Genomic DNA, 23,742 nt, shown 5'->3' on the forward strand with positions numbered 1-23,742 from the left:
GTGTTGTTGATGTGCATATGTGTTGCTCTGTGTGTGTGGGAGAGGGGGTCGTTGTGTTTGTGAAATGTTGAAATAGAATGATTATTCTTTAGCTAAATGGAAGGGATGACTACACCCATTGAAAAATTGAAAATTGAGTGGTGATTCCTAAGAAAAAAATACAAGAAAAAACATGTAATGGAGGTAAGAATATCATTTCATTCTACTATTCTACTATATTAAGTAGCCCCTTAGTTATACCTCATTATTAGTGTCAACTATGCATTAATACTCTTCCTATTTATCCAATTTTTTAACATTTCATGGAGACAATTTACTATTTACACATTTCATGGAGCTCTATTAATAATACACATGTAAAACTTATTTCTAAATTATTTTACGCATATTGGAAATAAAAATATGTAATCCCATCGTTCTTTAAGTTCTGCACATGTTGATAGGGCACGATTTAAATATTAGTTTTATAACTAAATGTAAATCAGAATGAATTAGTGAAATGTAGAATTTATTATTAAAAATAGAGTAAAGGCCAAAATTGGTCCTGAATATATGATCATTTTATGTTTTTGGTCATAAACATTATTTTTTGGATTTTGTGGTCATGAACGTATGAAATTTTGATCATTTTGGTCTTCCAACAACATCTCCGTTAAAAACTAACGGTCAACGAGTTTAATCCCGATTTTGACAATGTTTAATTCTGATTTTTTACTCCCTAATTAATTCCCTAATTATGAGAGAAACGAAAGAAAATTTGTGAGAAAGGAAGTTAGGTGAGCTCGGCGCACAAGTGTCTATCTCAAAATCTCAAAATCTCAAAATCTCTCCTTTTGTTTGTTAGGAACATATTCATCCAAAAAGCTATTGTAGTATTTATACATTATTACTACTATAATCAAAGCCTAACCAAACTAAGCTGCTACCAAACAAAGTACAAACTGAAAACACATCTAAAACTAAAAAAATCCTTAAAAATCCAAATTCGAAATCAATCAATTGGCTCTGCCAGCGTGGCACATGAATATGGATTCGAGCTCCGGTGGATTGAAGAACTCCCTGGCTCCGTTGAAATGGTAGGTGGAGACGGGGAGGCGCTTCCTCGGCGGTCGCGGGGAAGCTTCTCCGGTATTCTCGACTCACGCGCCGTCGGTGTAGCTCCTCCGCCTTCGTCGTCGCCGCTGCAGTCTCGTCGTTTCAGGGCTTTGTGGAGATGGGTTTTAATGGAGCCCTAATTTCAAATTCGATTTGAAATCCCATGTGGAGAAGTTGTTGAGCTCAGGATTTGATTTTCTTTTAGGGGGAAAGGAGTTGTTTTTGGGTAAATTGAAGAATAAGCAAAAAGAGAAAAGGTTTTTTCTTTTCTCTTTGATTTGTGTTTGGGAAGTTTTTTTTCCCTCTCTTTAATTAAGAAGTAAAAAATTAGAATTAAAAGTTAAATTTGGTCAAAATCGGGATTAAACCCGTTGATCGTTAGTTTTTAACGGAAATGTTGATGGAGGACCAAAATGATTAAATTTGCATACATTCAGGATCACAAAATCCAAAAGATAATGTTTAGGACAAAAAACGTAAAATGGTCTTATGTTCATAATCAATTTTGGTCTTTACTAATGTTAAAAAGTGTAATATGAAAATTTTTGTAGGACCGATAAAAATGACGTGACAAAATTTTAGGAAATTATTGAGGGAGTATCTATTGTTGACTCACCACGTTTCTCGGCACTTTTAGAAGTTAGTGAATTGATTAAATGTCATTGCACATATAAGAGTTTGACTAAGTAAATTCTTGATCCAATTTTCTTATTCTCTTCCATGTTACACGAGTACACGGCAATAACATTTCTCAAGGAATGCATGCATTAAATACTTGTCAAATTTATCAAATTAGTTTTATAGATATATAAGTTTTTCATATTTCATTCAAACTCGGGTTACGTCCTAATCATAATATCTAAAATTTATAGAATATATGTCATTAACAAAAATTATTCATTTCAAATTAAATATCATTAATATTTATTTTATTTCTATTTTTTTTTGTCCTTTCAAAATAGGGGTGTCGAAATGGGTAGCGGGTATTGGGAAACCCTCAATCCGACCCGCTACCCGCCGGGTAATGGGTATCCGTTACCCGACAACAATGGAAAACGGGGCGGGATCAGGTAGTTTGTTTTAAATTTTTGCGGGTATGGATATACCCGCTACCCGCTCGGTATACCCTGTTAAACCCGATAATACCCGTTATTTATAGGGGTTTGAAATATTTTATTTTAGTTAATTAGTTTCAAATCCATATATACTCCCCGATGATACACTTTATTTCCAATTATTTATCCGCTACCAAATGAAGGATTGCAAGGTTGGTGAAAGTGAAACTTTTATTAGTTTAGTGTCTTTATATTAAAGATTTAAAATCTATAGACTTTTAGTTGAAGTTATATATATTTAGACTTTTGATGAAAGTGAATTATTTTTTATTTTATATTAGACTTATGAATGGTGATTTAATTTTAGACATGCTTGATGTTTCTATCATATTTGCTTATTTGAAATTTGGATTTGCATTATATTTCATACATAGTCATATTATATTTAAGAGATGAGAAATCATCATATTTGTGCATAGTTAATAGTTGGAATTATGCAAATACAACAAAGTAAAAAAAATATAAATCTAAAATCGTAGTGTAGCAACTAGCAACAATCCCAAAATTCATTCTATAATTTCAAACATGTACAAAAAATTATTGTACTCCCTCTGTCCCACTAGAAATGAAACGTTTTCCTTTTTGGGTTGTCCCATTAAAAATGAAACGTTTCTTAAAATAGAAATAACTTTATCTCTACTTTTACCTCTCTCTTACTTTACTCTCTCTTCTTTAACTCACAAAATAACACTACATAAAATCCTGTGCCGAAAAGCAAACGTTTCATATTTATTGGGACGGAGGGAGTATTAGATGACTAGCATTGATGAAGTGAAAACTAAAAGCATAATGCCGTTGAATAATATAATACACAATTCAAATTATGTGTGTGGGTTTGGGATACCCGATGCGGGTATGGGTTACTCGTTTAACTATACGGGTCGGGATTGATTAGTATAATATTGAAGTTTTCGGGTACGGGTACCCGCAAAATCGGATTTGGGTACCCGTTTCGCCACCCCTATTTCAAAATATTTATTAATAAATCTTAATTCGATAACTTTCTTATCATGAGTAGTTTTTGTCGAAGCCTAATTTTGGGATGTTACAATAGTATTGTTATAAATCAACATATCTTAAAGATTACTATAACATTGATTAGTTAAATATCTTTTGCAAGTCAATCTAATTATACTCCTATATTATTCTCCTTCCGTTGCCATTATTTGTTCCAATTTTTTATTTTGATCTGTCCTTTAATAATTATCTCATTTATTTTTTACTATTTTTAGTAATGTATTCTACATTTTATTAACTTATTTTATTCACATTTTATTTAATATTAATGTATAAAAGTATAAACTATCTTCTATATTTATTTTTTTCCGCACTTTTCTTTTATTTTTTAAAATCTATGTATCAGGTTAAAATAAGACTACTTAGTTATTGCAAAATTGAATTTCAAATCACGCCCATAACATATTTACATGTTTAATTGATTTCTTTTATGACCTATAAAGAATATATTTTTACTGAAATTAAATTTAATTGTCATATAATTATTAAAATAAAATTCATACTTTTTTTATTTATTGATTAAGAATTGAGTACAACTCCCTTTTGGTCCAAAACATATAGTCAAATTACGAATTTGGTCCATTGCATTTGTTTTTCGATTTTCAGGTCCATAACATACGAAATTGTTCTCGGTTTGGTCCTTTTTGGACGGCACCGTTAAAATGCAGAAGTCAAACGTTAATTAGCAAAAGTTTGATTAAATTAAGCTTAAAATTAGATTATTAGTGACTAAATAATTTGCTAATTATTTTCTTAAAAAAATATACCAATAAATATATATATTTTTAATCGTGTTTTCATCAAATCTGTTCATATGATGTAAAAAACTTATTTGGAGCTCACTTAAACATTCCATCAAACAATTGGTGTGCACTACGCTTTAACACAAAATTCAGCATAGCAGCAGCATGAATCTTGCCGGAGACCCGCCAGAAATGCACGTCAAATGCTCCGAACAGAACCACTATCTACCATTTCACACAGCAAAGCTACTTACCCGCCCGGGCATACATCGCAACGGGTGAGTTTTGCACCAACAAATACAAAGATTCAAAGGCGTAAGGAGTCCAGAATGGGTAGATATTCTATCACCCAGCCGGGTGATTTGTTAGTTTCAAAATCTACCCGGCTAGCTAGCTCGCAAATGCATCGAAGAACAAGTTCGAATCTCGAAGAAGAAGAAGCAAGCTAGCTTACAAATGCATCGAACTCAAAATACAAATTTCAAACAAAAACTAGGATTTTCATCAAATTAATTCAACATACAAAATATCCCAACAACAACTACAAAACATGGAGCATATACAACAACATACATAAATTTCTCAAATTTGGCCTTCTCCTTCGGAGGAAGTGGCGGCTTACGAGAAACCGAGCTCGCGTCTAATCTTCGTCCTCCTCTCTAATTCGGGGTCATCGGCGTCAATCGGAGGTCGTCGGCACCCTTGTAAGAATTATGGTTTGACTTTGACTCGTCATTACTAGAATGTAGCTCTGCTTCGAATTCCACGGCGGGGCTAGGGTTCGACTACACCAACCCACCTTCGGGACTAGGGTTAGCTACCGACGGACCAGGGCCCTTCTCGCCTTCATTCTCAGGTGGATCCACTTCATTTTCAGGTGGGTTCGGCGACGACGACTCCCAACTCATGGTTGGAGAGAGAATACCTTATATTCACGAGAGAATTGAAGCAATAATTGTAGAAAACAGAAACGAGAGAACAAAAACCCTAACCTCTTGATTTCAAATTTGTTTGCTCAGTGTTCCTAATTAAGGACGAAGTTTTGGTGGATTCTTTGCTACTGTGTGGGGGAAGAAAGAACGAGAGAAGAAAAGAAGAGAGGTAAAGTGTTAAACTAAATAATTGTTATTTTAAAGAAAATAAATATTTAGTATTTTTTATGAAAACAATTAATTGGTATATTTTTTAAGAAAAAAATTAGCAAATTATTTAGTCTTTAATAATCTAATTTTAAGCTTAATTGAGTCAAACTTTTGCTAATTAACGTTTGACTTCCGCATTTTAACGGTGCCGTCCAAAAAGGACCAAACCGAGAGCAATTTTCGTATGTTATGGACCTGAAAATCGAAAAATAAATGTAATGGACCAAATTCGTAATTTGACTATATGTTTTGGACCAAAAGGGAGTTGTACTCTTAAGAATTTTGAGTATTTGGTCTTGGCATGATATAAACTGATCAACTCTTGAAGAAGAGTAGAGCAGTACCTCCAACTAATCCAACAAAGTATCCCAATCCAAGAGGAAGTTGCATATAATACCAAATACTTCTACTCCCGCCATCATTTTCTGCATCGGGCCTAGCCCTGTTTATCACAACCGCGCCGCCGCAGCTTCTGTGTATCACATCACCGCACAGTTTAGTGTTCCCTTCAAACGCGCCAATTCCAAACGTCTCAAACTGACCTCCCTTCGGAATCTCCCCTTCCAGATCATTATCCGCCACGCTGAATGCTGACAGGAAATGCAGCTTCGTCAGCGATTTCGGAATCTCTCCCGTCAGATCATTCCCTGACATGTCCAGTTTCTCCAAATTTGTCAGATTCGACAGCTGCTCAGGAATGCTGCCTCTCAAATTGTTGTTGCTCAGTTCCAATACTTGGAGGAGCTTCAGCTGCCCGATTTCAGTTGGAATTCTGCCGCTGAGACTATTGCTCCCGAGTTTCAGGCTGCGCGGCAGGTTGAAGAGTTGGTTGTACTGAAGATTGTCGTATAGAAAGGGCAACGCGAGATGGCTCATGTCTGTGCTGCTGTTGTCGGAGATCAGCGCCGGCAGCTGCGTTATCTCACGTGGGATCTCTCCCGTGAGTGAGTTTTGAGTTAAGTTGAGGGAGTATAAGCTTGGCATTGATCCTACCATGCCGGAATTGGGCCCGAGATTTTGTTGGAAGAGAGGTTCAGAACGTTGAGTTTTTTCAGTTTTGAAATCCAAGTTGGGATTTGGCCTTTGAGTTGGCATCCTGCAAGAATCAGAATCTGCAGATTCTTGAAGGTGTCCAGGTGCAGCAGGTCATTGTCATCGGGCATTCTCTCATCGTGGAAGCATCTGGAGATGAAGAGGGCTGCCAGATTTTGGCAGTGTTTGAGTGTGTTCAGGGCTCCCACAGCGTTGGAGAGGAAGTTTTGTGAGAGGGAGAGGTGTGTGAGAGATTTGAGAGAGGCCATACAAGGAGGGACTTCGCCACTGAGTTGGTTTAAGGCAAGCCGGATAGCCTTCAGGGACTTGCACAAGCAGAGGGTGTCCAGGATGTTACCAGAGAAGGTGTTGTTTCCGAGATCAATTGCTTGTAAGCGTTGGAGTTTGGAGAAGTTGAGAGTGGAGATTTGGCCGTTGAGGAAGTAGTTGCGAAGGAGGAGAGTGGTGAGGTTGGTGCATTTTGTTAGAGATGGTGGGAAGGTTCCGTTGAGGTTGTTGGAGCGGAGTTGCAGTTGCTCTAATTTGGAAAGCAGCCCTATATTTTGAGGAATCTCACCGCTTAGTTGATTGGCATGGAGCTCTAAGATAATGAGGTTTGAAAGGTCCACAATGGCCTTGTTGATTGACCCGGAAAGTTGGTTGTTATGTAGGGAGATTTCTCGCAGCCTTGTCAGGGTGTAAAGGTCGCGTGGCAGTGGACCCGTGAGGGAGTTGGATCCTGCTCTGAAAACTTGAAGGTTTGAGCATTGGGCGAGGGAAGGTGATATAGGACCAATGAATTGATTCATGGAGTAATCCAAGATTTTGATGAGTGGGGAGATGTTGCAAATAGACGAAGGATTGGAGGAGGTGAAACTATTGTTGCTGATGTTGAAGATGAGTAAATTGGATGGTTGAAGGAGAAGAAATGAGGGATCAAAGGAGCCATTGAAGCGGTTGCTTGAGAGGTCTAGGGTGTGGATGGTGATGGGGAAAGTGCGGATGAGTGGGCCGAAGAGGGAGTTGAAGCTCAAGTCGAGAGTGAGAAGGCGAGAAGGGAGAGAGGGGAGGAGGCCGGAGAGGTGGTTGTAGGAGAGGTTTATGTGGGCTACGAAAGGAAGGTTTGGTAGAGTGAGGGAGGTGGCGGAGAGATTTTTTTCCAGCAGCCAAAGATGTGTGACACGAGGGGCGCCGTTGCGGGATGTGCAGGCTATGCCTTGCCAACAGGGATTGGGAAGAGATGAATGATAGTAAGGAATCTTGTTCTTGTTTGTTGCAACATAGCACTCCATTTATTGAGGATAGAAACAAACTGAGATATAGGGTCAGGAGTACCATAGGTTTGGCCCTTTGATTAATCTCAATTATTTTTCTTTCATTCACTCCTTATATCATTTATATGTAGGGCCGGGGAAGAATACCGAAAGAATGATATATCGCTCGTATCGTATTGAAAAATATCGAAAAATTATCGAATTTTCGATATATCGTAATTTTCGATACGATACGATATCGTATCGTACGTTTTCGATTCGATAACGATATGAATTTCCTCGTATCGCGATATATCGTTTTATATCGAAAATACGATATATATCGAAAATTTTCGATATATCGATATTTTCGATACATATCGATATTTTATTTTCGATATATATCGATATTAAACAATATATCGAATTTCGGTACGATATATCGAAATATCGATACGATAACGATATGAAATTTTTTTATATCGAAAGTTCGATATATCGAAACTTTCGATACGATAACGATATTCAATTCTTTCATATCGATATTTTCGATACGATACACGATACAACGTTTTCGATATCGACCCACCCCTATTTATATGAGAGAGATGGAATCATGATTCCTTGGAGCATAGAAGAATGGGATAGGTCCCACCCATGGAGACATGGATTTGGATGCAGTGGCGGAACCAGCGTAGGACAAGCCCACGCTCCAGCGGGGGCTTCGCCTGTTCCTAATCACTAGTACCACTGGAAACTCTAAGGGCGCCGCCTAGTTGCAGAAACTCGGTGGAGTGCTGAAGGAAGACGATGAAGTTGAAGACTTAGGTTTTGATGTTGGGCTTGAATGGTAAAATTGAATTAATTAATTGGCCCAATAACATTTAGTAGCCTAGCTATTAAATAATGCACTCCACTATTTAATTCCTGACCAAATATTTGTCTAGGTACTGCTCCTGTATTTGACAGATAATGACCCATTATATTTATTTATGTTATCTATTAATTGGCCTACAAAATTATACTATTAATTTGTAAATTCTCATGTATCAATTATGTATGGCGTATGAATTTAATTCCTCATATCATCAATTCATAAATTTATTGTGTGTATTACTCCTTATTAGATTGTGTTCTCTCTATTTTTGATTTGTTTACTTTATTTTTAATGTTTTATAATAATTTCTAATGAGAGCAAGAGTTTAGGGATATGGTTTCGTAAAATTTGTAATATTTTCATAAATTTATATTCCTTATAATTTTATTTTGAATGATTATATTATTTTTTTAATCAAAGTGTCCTAGAATTTTGGCGCATGATTTCACTTGAGAAAATGGTGTTCTCTTAAACGACAAAAGGGTTATATGTAAAATTAAATATTAGTAATAATTAAAATACTATTATCATTTTTAATTATTTTAATATTATTAATATTAATATTTTAGCACCGGCTTGTTTATAATTGTTTTAATATTATTAATATTAATATTTTAGCACCAGCTTGTTTATATTTCTGGTTCTGCCACGATTTGGATGGTTTCATTTTTTTTTAAAGTTTTCTATGTATCACTGTGATATGAATTTAAATAATTTCGTTTTTCTTGAATTCTACTGTATATATAACTGCAAATGGCATATATCAATATTACGCGTAAAATATAAAAAGAAGAAAAAATTGGACAGTTATGTGAACAAAACATGAAAGATAACTAGGTCTACCAAATGCAAATTCAAATCAAGTGCAGCCTTCATATAGTGATCATATCACGTCGAGCTAGCGCATAAATCTTTACTTTACTCAACCAAACCTTTAGAAATATTATGCAATTGATCAATTGCTAACTAATTATCATGTCTAAATTAAAGATAAAATTTTATCAATTAGATTAGAAGATATACGGCTTGAAAATTGAAATAATGCTAACTTTAAATTAAAATTAAATAAATTTAAGGAGATACTAATGTCAATTCTTATATATGGTAGTTAAAATTAACTTCTTTCTCGTTCCTTGAAATTGTCTTTAAACTTTAAATTTACGTAACTCTCTCAATTTAGAATAATTTTTGTGAAAAATACATCAAAATAAAGATAATTTCATAATTATTCTAACGAGATCCCAATTGCATATGTTCCGACGATGATCGAATGATGAAATTTTTATAATTTTTATTTCGGTTTTCGTATATGTTGATAAACAGATATCAATAAATGCATCAACAAATTTCAATATAATGCATGTACATTATCAACAAAACTGTGTTGATATTTTCAGGTACTTGTGTTGAAATTCTTATGCTGTGTTGTACACTATGTTGATATAAAAAAATCGTAAAAATTATTATGTTATAATAAATTAACTATTCTACACTTCTATTGATATTTTATCTACAACTATTTATTAAAATCTGTGAGCTTTAATCATATCCACTTATTTTTAAATCTAATAGTGTAGGATTGGTCTTAATTGTGAATTGAATACTATATACATTTTAACATGATTCTATTTCAATAATCAAGAAAATATAAATCTCATTGCATATATCATATTCTTCGTCTCCCTCCATATGACTCCAACCCCAACTTATTACATGGAGGAGAACATCTTATAATTGAATTGAGTTAAATCATCATTTTAATTTATACTCCAGTGTTGCAAGTTTATAGAGTCCACTAATAAGGCCAATTTTATGTATCGGTTATGGGGTAAATTCAGTGATTTCCAGGGTCTAACACATATTTTAAGTCAGGTATAGAGAAATTCGCCAGGCTTAGGAAATGAAGAAGAAAATCTGCCAGGCGGAGTAATCAAGAAGAAAGGAGAGCAAAAGAGCATCAATTTGCCAGACGGAGGAGACAACAAGGAGAAGGGCAAAATGGAGAATTCAGGAAGAGTCTAGAAGGCCAATTCCCCGTCTATAAATACTGGAGCACGTATCAAAGCAATCATACATCATCTGCACCATTTTCACGCTCCAGCTCTTAGCTCACTTATTCATACACTTTTCTCTACACACTGCACGCAATGGGGTAATTCAAAAGGGGTTCGTCGGTTGTTAGTTTTATTCGTTGTGTAACACCGTCCTCACGGAGGCGAAGAAACAATTGCTATTTATTTTCTATTTTTGTGTTGTTTGTGCCGAGACTTCGACGTTTGAAGCTCGGCGACTGTTGAATTGTTGTTGAATCACCGAATATTTCAGTTATGGCAGTTTATGTTTCATTTTGGTTTCCGATTTATGTTGATCTCTATTGTTTATTTGCTTTAGATGTTTTTCGCACTTGATCTGTTGGTTTGAAGTTGAATCGTGGTTTAATTATTGTTGATCAGAGTGAATCTGTTGAATCGGAGTTGACAGAGATGGATTTCGTTGTTGTTGCATTCGGATTGCTTGGATCCGAAGTGGATTAAGCATCCGACGTTTGGATCTGAAACAGGGTGATGGAATTTTGCATGGTTATGATAATTAGTTTCTGTTCTTTCGTTTACTTCGTCTAGTAGTTGTAGATCTGCTCTATTTTCCGGTTAATCGCAAATTCTGACATCCGATTTGGTATGCTCTGTTCCGATCTGGTTTATTGCTCTATTTTCTACATGTTTATGCTTATCTTGTTGAAAGAGATGAAGATCGTTGTTAGTTAGAGTCAGAATTTCGTTGCTGCAGCTTTTCATCCGTACTATTTCTGATTTGGGAAAATAGTCCCCACTGCATGCTTTCGTTTGCTTAGTTGTTATTAGGAAATCCATTCACTAGGTCTAGTAAGTTTCAGTTATTGGGTTCTACTCTCTGTTTGATCTCTGCTTTATGATGCATGTGTGCGCTGTCTTTTCCGTTTTCTAGGTCTAGCTGTTAGATTAGGTAATTCTACATTTTCTCAAGTCTAGTAGTTAAAGTTCAGAACCCAAAATTGTGTGGCAGCAGCCAACCCCATATTCCCAAGTCCTTTAGATTCAAACCCGCGCCCTATCCTTCTCTGTGATCGACCATTTACTTCTCTATACTAATTTAAAGTGTAGGGGTTGAGGTTTTCTTTGACAGTTGACTGAGAGTGAGTCCGACAACCTGAATCTTCTCGGTTAAGATCTCCTAGGTCTTGTAATCTAGTAAATCCTCTTGACCTGAAGGTTGTGAGATACCTGATATGTACTGTGCTCTCAGCCTGACCATTGAAAGTGGAGGTTTTCGGTGTCGAGTGTGTTAAATACAAGTGTGTATCCAACTGATCAGGATGAAAATTCCAAACTAGCTGAGTCGTTGGTACGACAACCGGAACCTGGTATCAAATAAATTTCCTCAACCCACTTCTAGTGGTTAGTATAGTGGAGGTAAGGGTCGAATCCCATGAGGATGGACATGTTCGGATAACTGTAGTGATATTCCTGGGTGGTTTTGGTTAGCTACCACACTTTTGGGGTTGAGATTCTACCTAGACGGGAAATAAAGATGGTACTCTATTGACTAGTGGGCGTGAAAATGACCGACATGTGGTTGTGTTCGTGGAAATGGGGAACAAAGTATCTCAGAGGCATGTGAAAAGTAGACAGTTACTAAATGAGGAAACTTAGACAACATGGCATATTTGGTGGCTGGGTGGCTTTCTGACAGGTCTGGATGGTACAACTGAAAAGTTAAAGACAAAAGTAAAAAGTAACCCAAAAGTAAAAGTGGTCCAAGCAAAAGTAGATTGTAATGTTTTCTTCTTCAACAAGTATTAACAGAAAACAATATGAACACAAACTCCATAACTAAACTCAGATTCATAAATTCAAACTCAAGATCCATTAATTAAATTGCTCAACTTAAGATGAACAGCTGAAACTGCAAATTACTTCTACTCAAATGAAAACACATGCAAACACTTAGAAAATAAAAGCGATAACTAGATCTAACTTTCCTAGGCAGAACGAAGCAAATTCAAACCAAAGAGACATACGAAATAGAAACTTCATAGCTTAAACGTTTGCATATTCACCAAGTACTTCAAAAGGCAGCAAAGATGAATGTTTGCAACAGATTCAACGAAGAAAGCAAGTAAAGATTAAACTAAAAAGTGAGTAATGATTGTTTTTGCCACTCCGGGCGGTGAAACTGCTATGCTACTACGACGAACTGGCTGGAACGGTGGTATGGCGACTTCTCCGGTAGACTTCTGGATATCAAGTGACCATAGTTGTGGCGAGGAACGAGAAACTGGACAATGCTGAAAGACTGATCTCTAGAGAGAATTCTACTAAGTGTAGTGGTTGGACTTTTTTGAACTTCGAGTTCTTTCTCTCTCTCCAAGTTGCTTCTTTTATAGGGAGGCTTGCCCTTGTTTTTAGGGTAGACTTCCTTCGCAATTTGACTTTTCTGCCCCTTGTTATTGATCATTTCAACTATCGTTATTCTCCATCTCGAGCCTTTTCTTTGGCATGCATCCTGGTCAGTTTTGCACCCTTCTTGCGCTCTTTTCACCTGCGACGTCCGAACTGTCTCCTACTGACTTGGATCCCATAATCCTGCACACTTAAGCAACTGTTTTGCAGATAATACATGCATTTCACGACATACTGACCAGTAACCAAGGCTTAGAATACGACTTATCAACCATCATCCACCAAATTCGATTGTGAGAACCATAACTACATAAGAATTAATGAGAATTTTCATAAATGTGAATTAGGAATAGGATGCACGAGTTGCTACACATCTGTGTAAAAGTTTCTTTGTCATGTGAGAGTGATTTTAGGTAGCGATGAATTATTACTAATTTTGAATTTATAGCAAGTTGCGATATAGTAGATTATTATTATTTCGTATATGCAGATTGAGAGATTCCTTTTCAACTTATTGTTTAATGGTTAGCATAGTAACTAATGAGTCTTAGCATAATTGCGTGATTTTAGGTAGCGATGAATTATTACTAATTTAGAATTTATAGGAAGTTGCGATATAGTAGATTATTATTATTTCGTATATGCAGATTGAGAGATTCCTTTTCAACTTATTGTTTAATGTTTAGCATAGTAACTAATGAGTCTTAGCATAATTGCGTCAACTTGGCTTGCAATTTGGAATACTTGTACACCCTACACTACAAAAGACTTAGAGTAATTTTTAATGACATAAAAATTGATACGTAATTATTGAAACTTTTTTAAAATAACAATAATTTAGGAGGCAAAAGAAAGTGTTTTTAAATGATAAACAAATTAACTTAATCTTGTGCTTTTTTAGACGTTTCCATTTGCGTCTTCTAATTTAAGTTGGGATATACTCATTGGAACTCTACATTATAAATGTTACTATTCTCTTTCCAACAGACTTGGTACTCACATGTTCTCTTTCCAACACTAATGTATTTAGAAAGACAAATTAGCATTGTTAATTACATTAAAAAAAATTCCGAACGATTTTTTTTATTTTAGTGCTAATTTCTGTTTTAATTACAACTTTACAATTGATTAATTACTTTTACTAACATAATTCATCCACCCACTAAAACATTGTTTATCTAAACAATTTGTTTTTCCTTGTAAACAGGAAAAGTAAGGAGGAAATTTTTGATTTTTTTTTAAACATTATGGGTTTATTTGGTATACAAAATTGGAATTGAATTGTAATTAGAATCTATGAAATTGAATTTGGAGGTATTTATAATTCAATTCCAAATCATTTGTTCGGTAAAATAATATATTACCTTCGTCCCCTAAAATTTGTCCCACTTTGACCCGGCACGAATTTTAACAAATGTAATGAAAAATGAGTTGAAAAAGTTAGTGGATTGTGAGTCCTACTTTTATATATTAGTTTTATAATAAAATGTGAGTAGGAATGGGTTAGTCGAATATGTGGTCTACTACCAAAAATGGTAAAAGTGAAATGGGACAAATTTTGGAGGATGGACGAAAATGCAAAAATGGGACAAATTTTCAGGGACAGAGGTAGTAATTAACATGAAATTGAATTTGAAGAAATTATATAACATGGGTGGGTATGTGGTGTGGTGTGGTGTGGTGTGTGTATTGTATGTGTCGTGTGTGAAAGTACTCAATTTCGTACACCCTCCATCCCGACCTAATGGAGACATTCTATTTCGACACAGAAATTTAGTTTTTTTTTTCCATCAAAACACCTTTCGGTGGAGGATTCGTGGGCCCCTCATCCCTATATTTCAATGCAAGAAAATTACAGTGCTAGGTTGCGCCCAAAAGTGGCGTACCGGAAAAAGACTATTACTAGAGTATGAGCCGGTCCAACCATCGAAGGGTTGGACCTCCTCATATTCTTGTGTACAAAGCAAAAACTAACACTTAATCGGATTCGGGAGGATCACTTCGCAGGATAGGGACCTCGCGTCTTTCCAGACTAGCCATCGCTTTGATGATATTTGGACAGGAGTTTGCGTCCATGGTATGTATAATGTAGCCTATTTTCATTGAGCCCCTGTTTCGCCACCTCCCTAGCCGGCTTGTTTCCTTCTCTTCGAATTGTCGAGAATCTCAGGGTGAGATCTCGGCCAAGAAGCCTTATCCTGGCTGTGTCGTGTCTGGTCTCCGCCGGACCTGCTCCCCCCATGCAAGATAGCCAAGGTTTGAGCTGATTCCATTTCCACCCAGATGGAGGATCCATACTGCTTTGCTATCTGAATTCCCTGCACAATTGTCCGCATATCGACATCCAAAGGAGATTTTTCTTGGATGGGTAGCGAGAAAGCCATCAACACATGTCTGTCTGCGTCTCGAATCACGCCTCCTCCTGCCGCTTGCCCGGTTGCTGCGGTGAAGACTCCTTTAATGTTGATTTTAATCCAAGTCACCTCCGGAGGAAGCCATCTAATAATTCTTGGTCGGGAAGGGATTCGCCTATCCTCTGCTCGAGCCCTGAGCAGAGCATTCGTGTTGCATCCACACCAGTTTCTGTTCCCCAGCAGCCCCAGAGTGCCGAGGTTTTGAATGTGCGATTGCACTTGCCAAATGATATTTTGTGCTCGGAAACAGGCGTCGTTGTGTCTGCAATTATTCCGCTCGGACCAGGTGAACTAGAGGATGAGGCAGGGCAAAATCCTGGATAAGTGCATCTTAGCCGTTTGTTTCAATCTTTTTGACCAAAGTTCCATTCTGACCGGAATAGAGTCTGTATGCCTAAGGGGTTGACGAGGCCCCTTGAAACACCTATCAAAGAACCTCCAGACTTCTGATGACCTTCTCCCTGAACGAAGAGGTGTGTCAAGGTTTCGACGTTTGGGTTCTCCCAGCAGCAGAGACATTTCGACGCTAAGGAGATTTTCCTCCATTGGAGCTTTGCGTCAACCGGGACCCGGTTGGAGAGCAATCTCCAAACAAAAATTGACATGGAGACCGTGATACCTAAGTTCCATCAGTCTTTCAAACCGAGGATCTCAGGCCGTCGGGACAGAAATTTAGTTAGTGGTGTTTAGTTAATTAAATTATTTAATAGTAAAATAAGAAAAAAAGAAAGTAAGAGAGTTAATAAAGTAAGAAAAAAAAAGTAGGAAAACTGATAAAGTAAGAGAGATAGGAGGATAAAGTAGGAGAGATGAGTGAGTTAATTATTGACAAAAGAGGAAACGCCTCACTTTGATGGAAATGTACCAAAAAGGAAAACATCTCACTTAGGCTGAGAAGAAAGAAGTGTCTATTATGAGTTCTAATTATATACTTTGATATGTAATTCAAATCGCGTAATATCAAATATTTTTTGAAACCAAACATTAGATTTTAAATTAAATACTCCAATTCCAATTCCACATTTTTAATTTAATGATAAACAGTCTATGTGAATTTGGAAGAACAAACTGGGGTTGCAACTATATTTGATTATTGCCATATGGCTAAGCCCATTATCCTTAATCATCAGTCAATAGTCATCACCTCATATGAAACTTTTAACCCGAATAGAAATAGACAGAGAAAAATAAATCAGCCATAACAAGGGGTGAGTACAATACTCAAAATTCAAATATTTTGTAGGTTTTGTTGGATTTTGAATTGAGTCAGAATATAGTTTTATGTAAATTTGAATTTTCAAATTAGACATATTTTAAAAAACTAAAAAGAATTGGAATCGAAAATTTAATTGAAAATACATTGGATTTAGCTTTAATTACTATTCTCGGTTCCACAAGAAAATGCACTATTTCTTTTTTAGTCCGTCCACAAGAATGTGCACTTTTTAATTTTAGAAACTCTTTTCTTTCTAATGAGGTGAAACTCATTCTCCACTAACAATATTTTAATTACTTTTGCTCTCTACCTCTTTCTTACTTTATCAATTTTATATTAAAACTCATGCTGAATCCAAATAACATATTCTTTTCAGACAGAGAGAATAATAATTTTACCATTCAAATGTTCATTTATTATAACCAACACTAGAACTACTAAAGCCTAAATTGGATTAAAATGCATTCCTCCCATTTTTTCACTATTTATCTAATGGTCTCTAAACTATGCGTTTTGCACGACAGATGGTCCCTAAACTTAAAAAATATCGTAGGTAGTCTCTGAACTAAGGTGTAATTACATTATTTATATTTTTTCACCATTTATCACAATTTTGCACCAAAAATGCCCCCAACGCATGAAGGGAATTTATGGACTTTCATATCTAGGTAGTGGATTTGATATTTTCTTTATTTCTCTCTCTAGTACAAAATATAATATTTTGTTTATAGTTTGAGTACCTAAAATGATATTATTCACTCCATTTTTTCAATCACTTTATGTCGGATCTTCTTTCTCTCTCCTTCTCCAAAAGTTTTAGAAAGTAAAAGTTAAAATAAAAAATATTACTATGAAATTCTTAAATATATTAATTATAAAAATTAAAATTATAAATTTAATTATTAAAATAATTTGTAGCAAAATTAATTTTGATTTTGATTTGATTATTTTTGTAATATTAAAAATTAAAATTTTTTAATTAACACTAAATTTTTAATATTTAATTCTTGCATGCAACTACTTTGAGAAAAAAAATCCGCAATTATTAATTTTTGTGATTGTGTGTATTATTTCCAACCCAACCAAAAAAGAATGGTTGTGATGAGGATGAAATTGAATAAACACATACTATTATAATCGACTACCAACTCTTGAAGAAGAGTAGAGTAGTACCTGCAACTAATCCAACAAAGTATCCCAATCCAAGAGGGAATTGCATATAATACCAAATACTCCTATTCCCGCCAACATATTCTTCATCGGGCCTAGCCCTGTTTATCACAACAACCGCGCCGCAGCTCCTGTGTATCACCTCACCGCACAGTTTAGTGTTCCCTTCAAACGCGCCAATTCCAAAAGTCTCAAACTGACCTCCCTTCGGAATCTCCCCTTCCAGATCATTATCCGCCACGCTGAATGCTGACAGGAAATGCAGCTTCGTCAGCGATTTCGGAATCTCTCCCGTCAGATCATTCCCTGACATGTCCAGTTTCTCCAAATTTGTCAGATTCGACAGCTGCTCAGGAATGCTGCCTCTCAAATTGTTGTTGCTCAGTTCCAATACTTGGAGGAGCTTCAGCTGCCCAATTTCTGTTGGAATTCTGCCGCTGAGGCTATTGTTCCCGAGCTTCAGGCTGCGCGGAAGGTTGAAGAGTCGGTTGTATTGGAGACTGTCATATAGGAATGGCAACGCGAGATGGCTCAAGTCTGTGCTCCTGTTGTCGGAGATCAGCGCCGGCAGCCGCGTTATCTCATGTGGGATCTCTCCCGTGAGTGAGTTTTGAGTTAAGTTGAGGACGTACAAGCTTGGCATTGATCCTACCCAAGCTGGAATTGGGCCCGAGATTTTGTTGAATGAGAGGTTTAGAACTTTGAGCTTTTTCAGTTTGGAAATCCAAGTTGGGATTTGGCCTTTGAGTTTGCAACCTGCCAGAGTCAGAATCTGCAGATTCTTGAAGGTGTGCAGGTTGTCGCTGTCGATGTTGGGTATTCTCTCGTCGTGGAAGCATCTGGTGAGGAAGAGGACTCCCAGATTCTGGCAAAGTTTGAGTGTGTTCAGGGCTCCCACAACGTTGGACAGGTGGTTGTACGAAAGGGAGATGTGTGTGAGAGATTTGAGAGAGGCCATACAAGGAGGGACTTCGCCCCTGAGCTTGTTGAAGGCGAGCCGGATTGCTGTTATGGACTTACACAAGCATAGGGTATCCGGGATGTTACCAGAGAAGGTGTTGTTTCCGAGATCAATGGCTTGTAAGCGTTGGAGTTTGGAGAAATTGAGAGTGGAGATTTGGCCGTTGAGGAGGTTGTTGCGAAGGAGAAGAGTGGTGAGGTTGGTGCATTTTGTTAGAGAAGATGGAAAGGTGCCATTGAGGTTGTTGGAGTGGAGTTGCAGCTTCTCTAATTTGGAAAGCAGCCCTATGTTTTGAGGAATCTCACCGCTCAGTTGGTTAACATGGAGCTCTAAGATAATGAGGTTTGAAAGGTTCACAATGGCCTTGTTGATTGGCCCAGAAAGTTGGTTGTTATGTAGGGAGATTTCTCGCAGCCTTGTCAAGGTGTAAAGGTCGCGTGGCAGTGGACCCGAGAGGGAGTTGGAGCCTGCTCTGAAAACTTGAAGGTTTGAGCATTTGGTGAGGGAAGGAGATAATGGACCAATTAATTTATTCATGGAGAAATCCAAGATTTTGATGAGTGGGGAGATGTTGCAAATAGATGAAGGATTGGAGGAGGTGAAACTATTGTTGCTGATGTTGAAGATGAGTAAATTGGATGGTTGAGGGAGAAGAAATGAGGGATCAAAGGAGCCATTGAAGCGATTGCTTGAGAGGTCTAGAGTGTGGATGGTGATGGGGAAAGTGCGGATGAGTGGGCCAAAGAGGGAGTTGAAGCTCAAGGCGAGGAGGGAGAGCGTGGAGGAGGCCGGAGAGATGGTTGTGGGAGAGGTTTATGTGGGCTAGGAAAGGAAGGCTTGGTAGAGTGAGGGAAGTGGCTGAGAGATTTTTTTCCGGCAGCCAAAGATGTGTGACACGAGGGGCACCGTTGCGGGATGTGCAGGCTATGCCTTGCCAATGGCAACAATTGGTGGAGGGAGACCAGTTGAGGTTGAGGCTGAGGGGAGGAGTGTGGGAAGAGATGAATGTTAGTAAGGAATCTTGTTCTTGTTTGTTGCAACTTAGTACATCATTTATTGAGAGGAGAAACAAATTGAGAGACAGGGTCAGGAGTAGCATAGGTTTGGCCATTTGATTAACCTCCATTATTTTCCCGTCATTCACTATCATTTATATGAGAGAGAGATGGAAAATCATGATTCTTTCTTGCAGTGGAAAATGGGATAGGTCGGGTCCACCGTCCACCCATGGAGATATGGATTTGGATGGTTTCATTTTTATGGAAGTTTTCTATGCATCAATGTGACATTGATTTGAATAATTTCATTTTTCTTGAATTCTATTGCGTGTATTACTGCAAATGGCATATATCAATATCACGCGTCAAATATAGAAAGAAGAAAAATTGGACTCTTATTTGGAACAAAACATGAAGAATAACTGGGTCTACAAAAAAAAAAATCAAATCAAATGCAGACTTCGACACTTCGTATAGTCAATTCATGTGGAGCGCGTGAAGCTATACTTTACTTATGTGGTCCACGGCCTTTGAGAAATACTCCGAGATTAGGAGTATTTGAATAATCAAATACATAAAGTTGTATGATCATCCGTAGCGGTGCTCGCTGGCACGGACGCCGTCCGTGCTGCTGGCGCGGTGTCCCACTGCTCGCCGCTGCGCTCAATCCGCTGGCACGGTGCTGCTCGATGCATCGAGCACGTCCGTGCCAACGAGCACACTGACGTGGCGCAATTCTATTTACCAACGGTATATCCGTTAGATTTTCCTTTCTTTTCTCTTTAAATCGAAAATAATACCAAAAATAAAAAAAAAATTGGATTCCCAAAAAATATAGCGGTTTATTACCTTTTTTTTGAATTTTTTTTATTTTTTTATCCCAAAAACATCTATAAATACACACATTCATAGTGTTTTTTTTTTAAATTTTAAGAATTCAATTATGAATTTTAAATTTTTAAGATTTTAATTATGTAATTTTTAATTTATTTTAATTTGTAATAGTTATCGGGGTATTTTTAATATATTTTAATATTGTGGAAATGTTTTTCTTTAAATTAAATAATGGAATGGTGAGATCCTTGAGCATGTCCTTGCGGAAGAGCATGGATGTGGGTGCAAGTGGATCCTGAGAAGGAAATATAAAACTGATGGTACTATTGAAAAGTACAAAGCTCGCCTAGTTGTAAAAGGCTTTAAGCAGCAAGAAGGATATGACTTCTTCGACACGTATTCACCCATTACGAGAATCACTTCCATTCGGGTGCTTCTTGCGATTGCTGCTTTGCACAATCTTGAAATTTACCAAATGGATGTGAAAACTGCATTTCTAAATGGTGAATTGGAAGAAGAAATTTATATGGAGCAACCTGAAGGGTTTGTAGTACCTGGCCAAGAAAGGAAGGTATGCAAACTAGTGAGGTCTCTATATGGATTAAAACAAGCGTCTTTGCAGTGGCACTTGAAGTTTGACAATGTAATGTTGTCAAATGGGTTCACTATCAACGAGTGTGATAAGTGTGTTTACATTAAGAACACAAATAATGGCTTCGTTATTGTGTGTCTTTATGTGGATGATATATTGATTATGAGTAGCAATAGTGCCATTATCAACGAGACCAAAAATATGTTGAATAGAAATTTCGACATGAAAGATATGGGTCTAGCTGATGTGATTCTCAGAATCAAGATTAAAAGGAATCCTGAGGGAATAGCTTTGACACAATCTCATTACATTGAGAAAGTGTTTAAAAAGTTTCACTCCTTTGACTGTGAGTCAGCTAAAGACTCCATTAGAACCCAACGTGCATTTGAGTAAGCACACGGGTGAGCCTGTAGCTCAAGAAGAATATGCAAGGATCATAGGGAGTTTGATGTTTATCACAAACTGCACCCGACCAGATCTTGCGTGTACGGTGAATAAGCTGAGCCGATTTACGAGCAACCCAAGCAAGGAACATTGGAAAGCTCTGCTTAGGGTTTTAAGATACTTGAAGTATACTCTTAACTTTGAGCTGCAGTACACAAACTATCCCCAAGTACTTGAAGGGTACTGTGATGCAAATTGGATCTCTGATTCAAAAGACTCGTTTTCGACGAGTGGGTATGTGTTCACTGTGGGGGGTGGAGCTGTTTTGTGGAAGTCAACGAAACAGACGTGTATAGCTCGATCCACCATGGAATCTGAGTTTATCGCTTTAGACAAAGCAGGGGAAGAAGCCGAGTGTCTTAGAAACTTCCTAGAAGATATTCCATGTTGGAAGAAGCCAGTGCCGACAGTAGTGATACACTGTGATAGCCAAGCAGCTATAGGGAGAGCACATAGTGGCTTATACAATGGTAAGTCTCGACACATTCGTCGGCGACATAATACCGTGAGGCAGTTGATCACAAGTGGCGTTATCGCAGTTGACTATGTAAGGTCAGTGGATAACTTAGCGGATCCGTTAACGAAAAGTTTAAACCGTGATCAAATGCATAAATTGCTAAAAGGAATGGGACTGAAAACCACATTTTAAAAGATGATTATAGTGGTAACCAAACCATACGATTGGAGATCTCATGGGCTTGGTTCAATGGGAAAACAAAGCTATATGACTCTAGTTGTAACACTCTGAAGATATTTTATCTTCACCCATTCTTTTGAAAGCATTGAGTGTTGTAACCTGCATGTGGTAAGAGGCTAAGTTTTGACTTTTAATGATTTTTAGAAGCCTCGAGGAGGTGGGTATTGCAGGATACCTGGAAAGAATCACCTATGTAAGTGAGGAAATGTGGGCCGCTTCAATATGTGAATCACTTATGAATCCAAAGTGGCGTTCCATGGCCAGTAAAGGACACAAACGTGAGAACTGATGAGTTTGTAAATAATATTGCGTCAATATTATTGTCTCGGTATACACCAAGGAGGAATGGTTCAAGGCATCACGTCCACCAGGCCGCCGGTATGCCCGATAGTGTTGACTATGGAAAGTTCAAAGCCCCAAGCTACTATTCCAAATGCAATATTGTTTCTCGAGGATTGAGCGAAGAGTCTGCATGCACGCATACACGTCTTGTGTTGGTTTGAGCTGGCAGTGCTCTAACCAATGTGGGGGATTGTTGGAAATGTGAAAATTTGGAAGGTTTTCAAACCTTTCATTTTCTAAAGTTTTTTGGCTTTTCAAGTTAAGGTAACCCCCAAGTGGTTTATGAGGATCCTTAATGCCGAGACTTTTGGAGTGGTCTCTCATATCCTATAAATAGGTGGGTTTGAGAGATGAGAAGAACACCAACAGAAATCATTCTCTCTTTCTCTAGCTCTCTACATCATAGTGTGCATTGAGAGGAGCATTGCATAGCTCGATTCTCGGAACTCCATCAAGTTCGCCGGTGCCTAGCGGGTTTGAGGTGCTTCTACACGCTAGGAGGAAGTCGTTTTATCTTTGGGGACAATACGCCATTCCGTGAGCACTAGCCGGGGCGTAATTTGTCTTGCGGAAAGAGGGCTTCCCTCGACTCGACTTATAGTTCGGTTTGTTTTATTATTTCCGTTGTAATTTTCATTCCATTTATTGTTATTATCTTCCTTCGATTGTAATAGTTAGAGTACCGCCTGTAACGGCTTGGGAATTTTATCTCGTTATTTCTAACAAAAGTTATCTCTCCCATGAATATAAAAATTATATTTTCTCTCTCTTAATTTAACACACAAAACAAAACCTACTAAAATCTCGTGTCATCCCACAAGTGTGACATCTTTTGTGGGATGGAGGGAGTAGCAAATATGACATTGCAAATATGAAAATTTTGCTTATTATATAATACATAAAGCCATAGGGTAGTGATAAAATGCAAACTATATATATTGTACAAATTGCAAAGTTTTCAACGCAGTGTCAACACAACGTCAACATAGTGAAAAATTTCAAGATTTTGATGTCAACGCAATGTCAATACAAAATCAACACAATGTGAACACGGTGTCAACCGTTGACACTGTGTTGATATTTTCTGTTGCTATTATTTTATTATTTGTTGATATTTTTTAACGATTCAGATTATAGTCTGAAGTTTGTACAATATTTAGAGTTTGATTTCGATTACATTCCTCTAGCCTTATACACGTACATATATATAGGTATACGCTATTCACGGATCTAATTTTCTATGAAGTTAAATTTTTCACATCAATTAAAAATCATCATTGTTGTTATTGCGCATAATTTATTTTTATTAAATTTTAATCGCCAATTTATGTGATAGGATTTTCTTTTAATTTTTTTATTGT

The 23,742-nt window shown here is 37.1% G+C and overlaps 1 protein-coding gene and 1 pseudogene across 1 annotated transcript; both read right to left on the reverse strand.

Annotated features, from left to right (window-relative positions):
• Window positions 1-5,427: 5,427 nt before the first annotated feature.
• LOC125195407 (receptor-like protein 2 pseudogene) lies at window positions 5,428-7,482 on the reverse strand (annotated as a pseudogene).
• A 9,974-nt stretch (window positions 7,483-17,456) lies between these two features.
• LOC125220117 (receptor-like protein 2) lies at window positions 17,457-19,609 on the reverse strand. The gene has a single exon (XM_048122256.2). The coding sequence runs from the start codon at window positions 19,009-19,011 to the stop codon at window positions 17,485-17,487; it is 1,527 nt and encodes a 508-aa protein (XP_047978213.1). The 5' UTR covers window positions 19,012-19,609; the 3' UTR covers window positions 17,457-17,484.
• Between the last annotated feature and the right edge of the window lie 4,133 nt (window positions 19,610-23,742).

Source organism: Salvia hispanica, chromosome 2, assembly GCF_029641045.1.
Source record: "Salvia hispanica isolate PSC_SH4W2 chromosome 2, Shi_PSC_v1, whole genome shotgun sequence".
Classification (NCBI taxonomy): Eukaryota; Viridiplantae; Streptophyta; class Magnoliopsida; order Lamiales; family Lamiaceae; genus Salvia; species Salvia hispanica.

What these genes read in the sequence shown, in the direction of transcription:
- LOC125220117 (XM_048122256.2), bottom strand. Translation starts at nt 19,011, where the DNA reads ATGAATAAATTAATTGGTCCATTATCTCCTTCCCTCACCAAATGCTCA.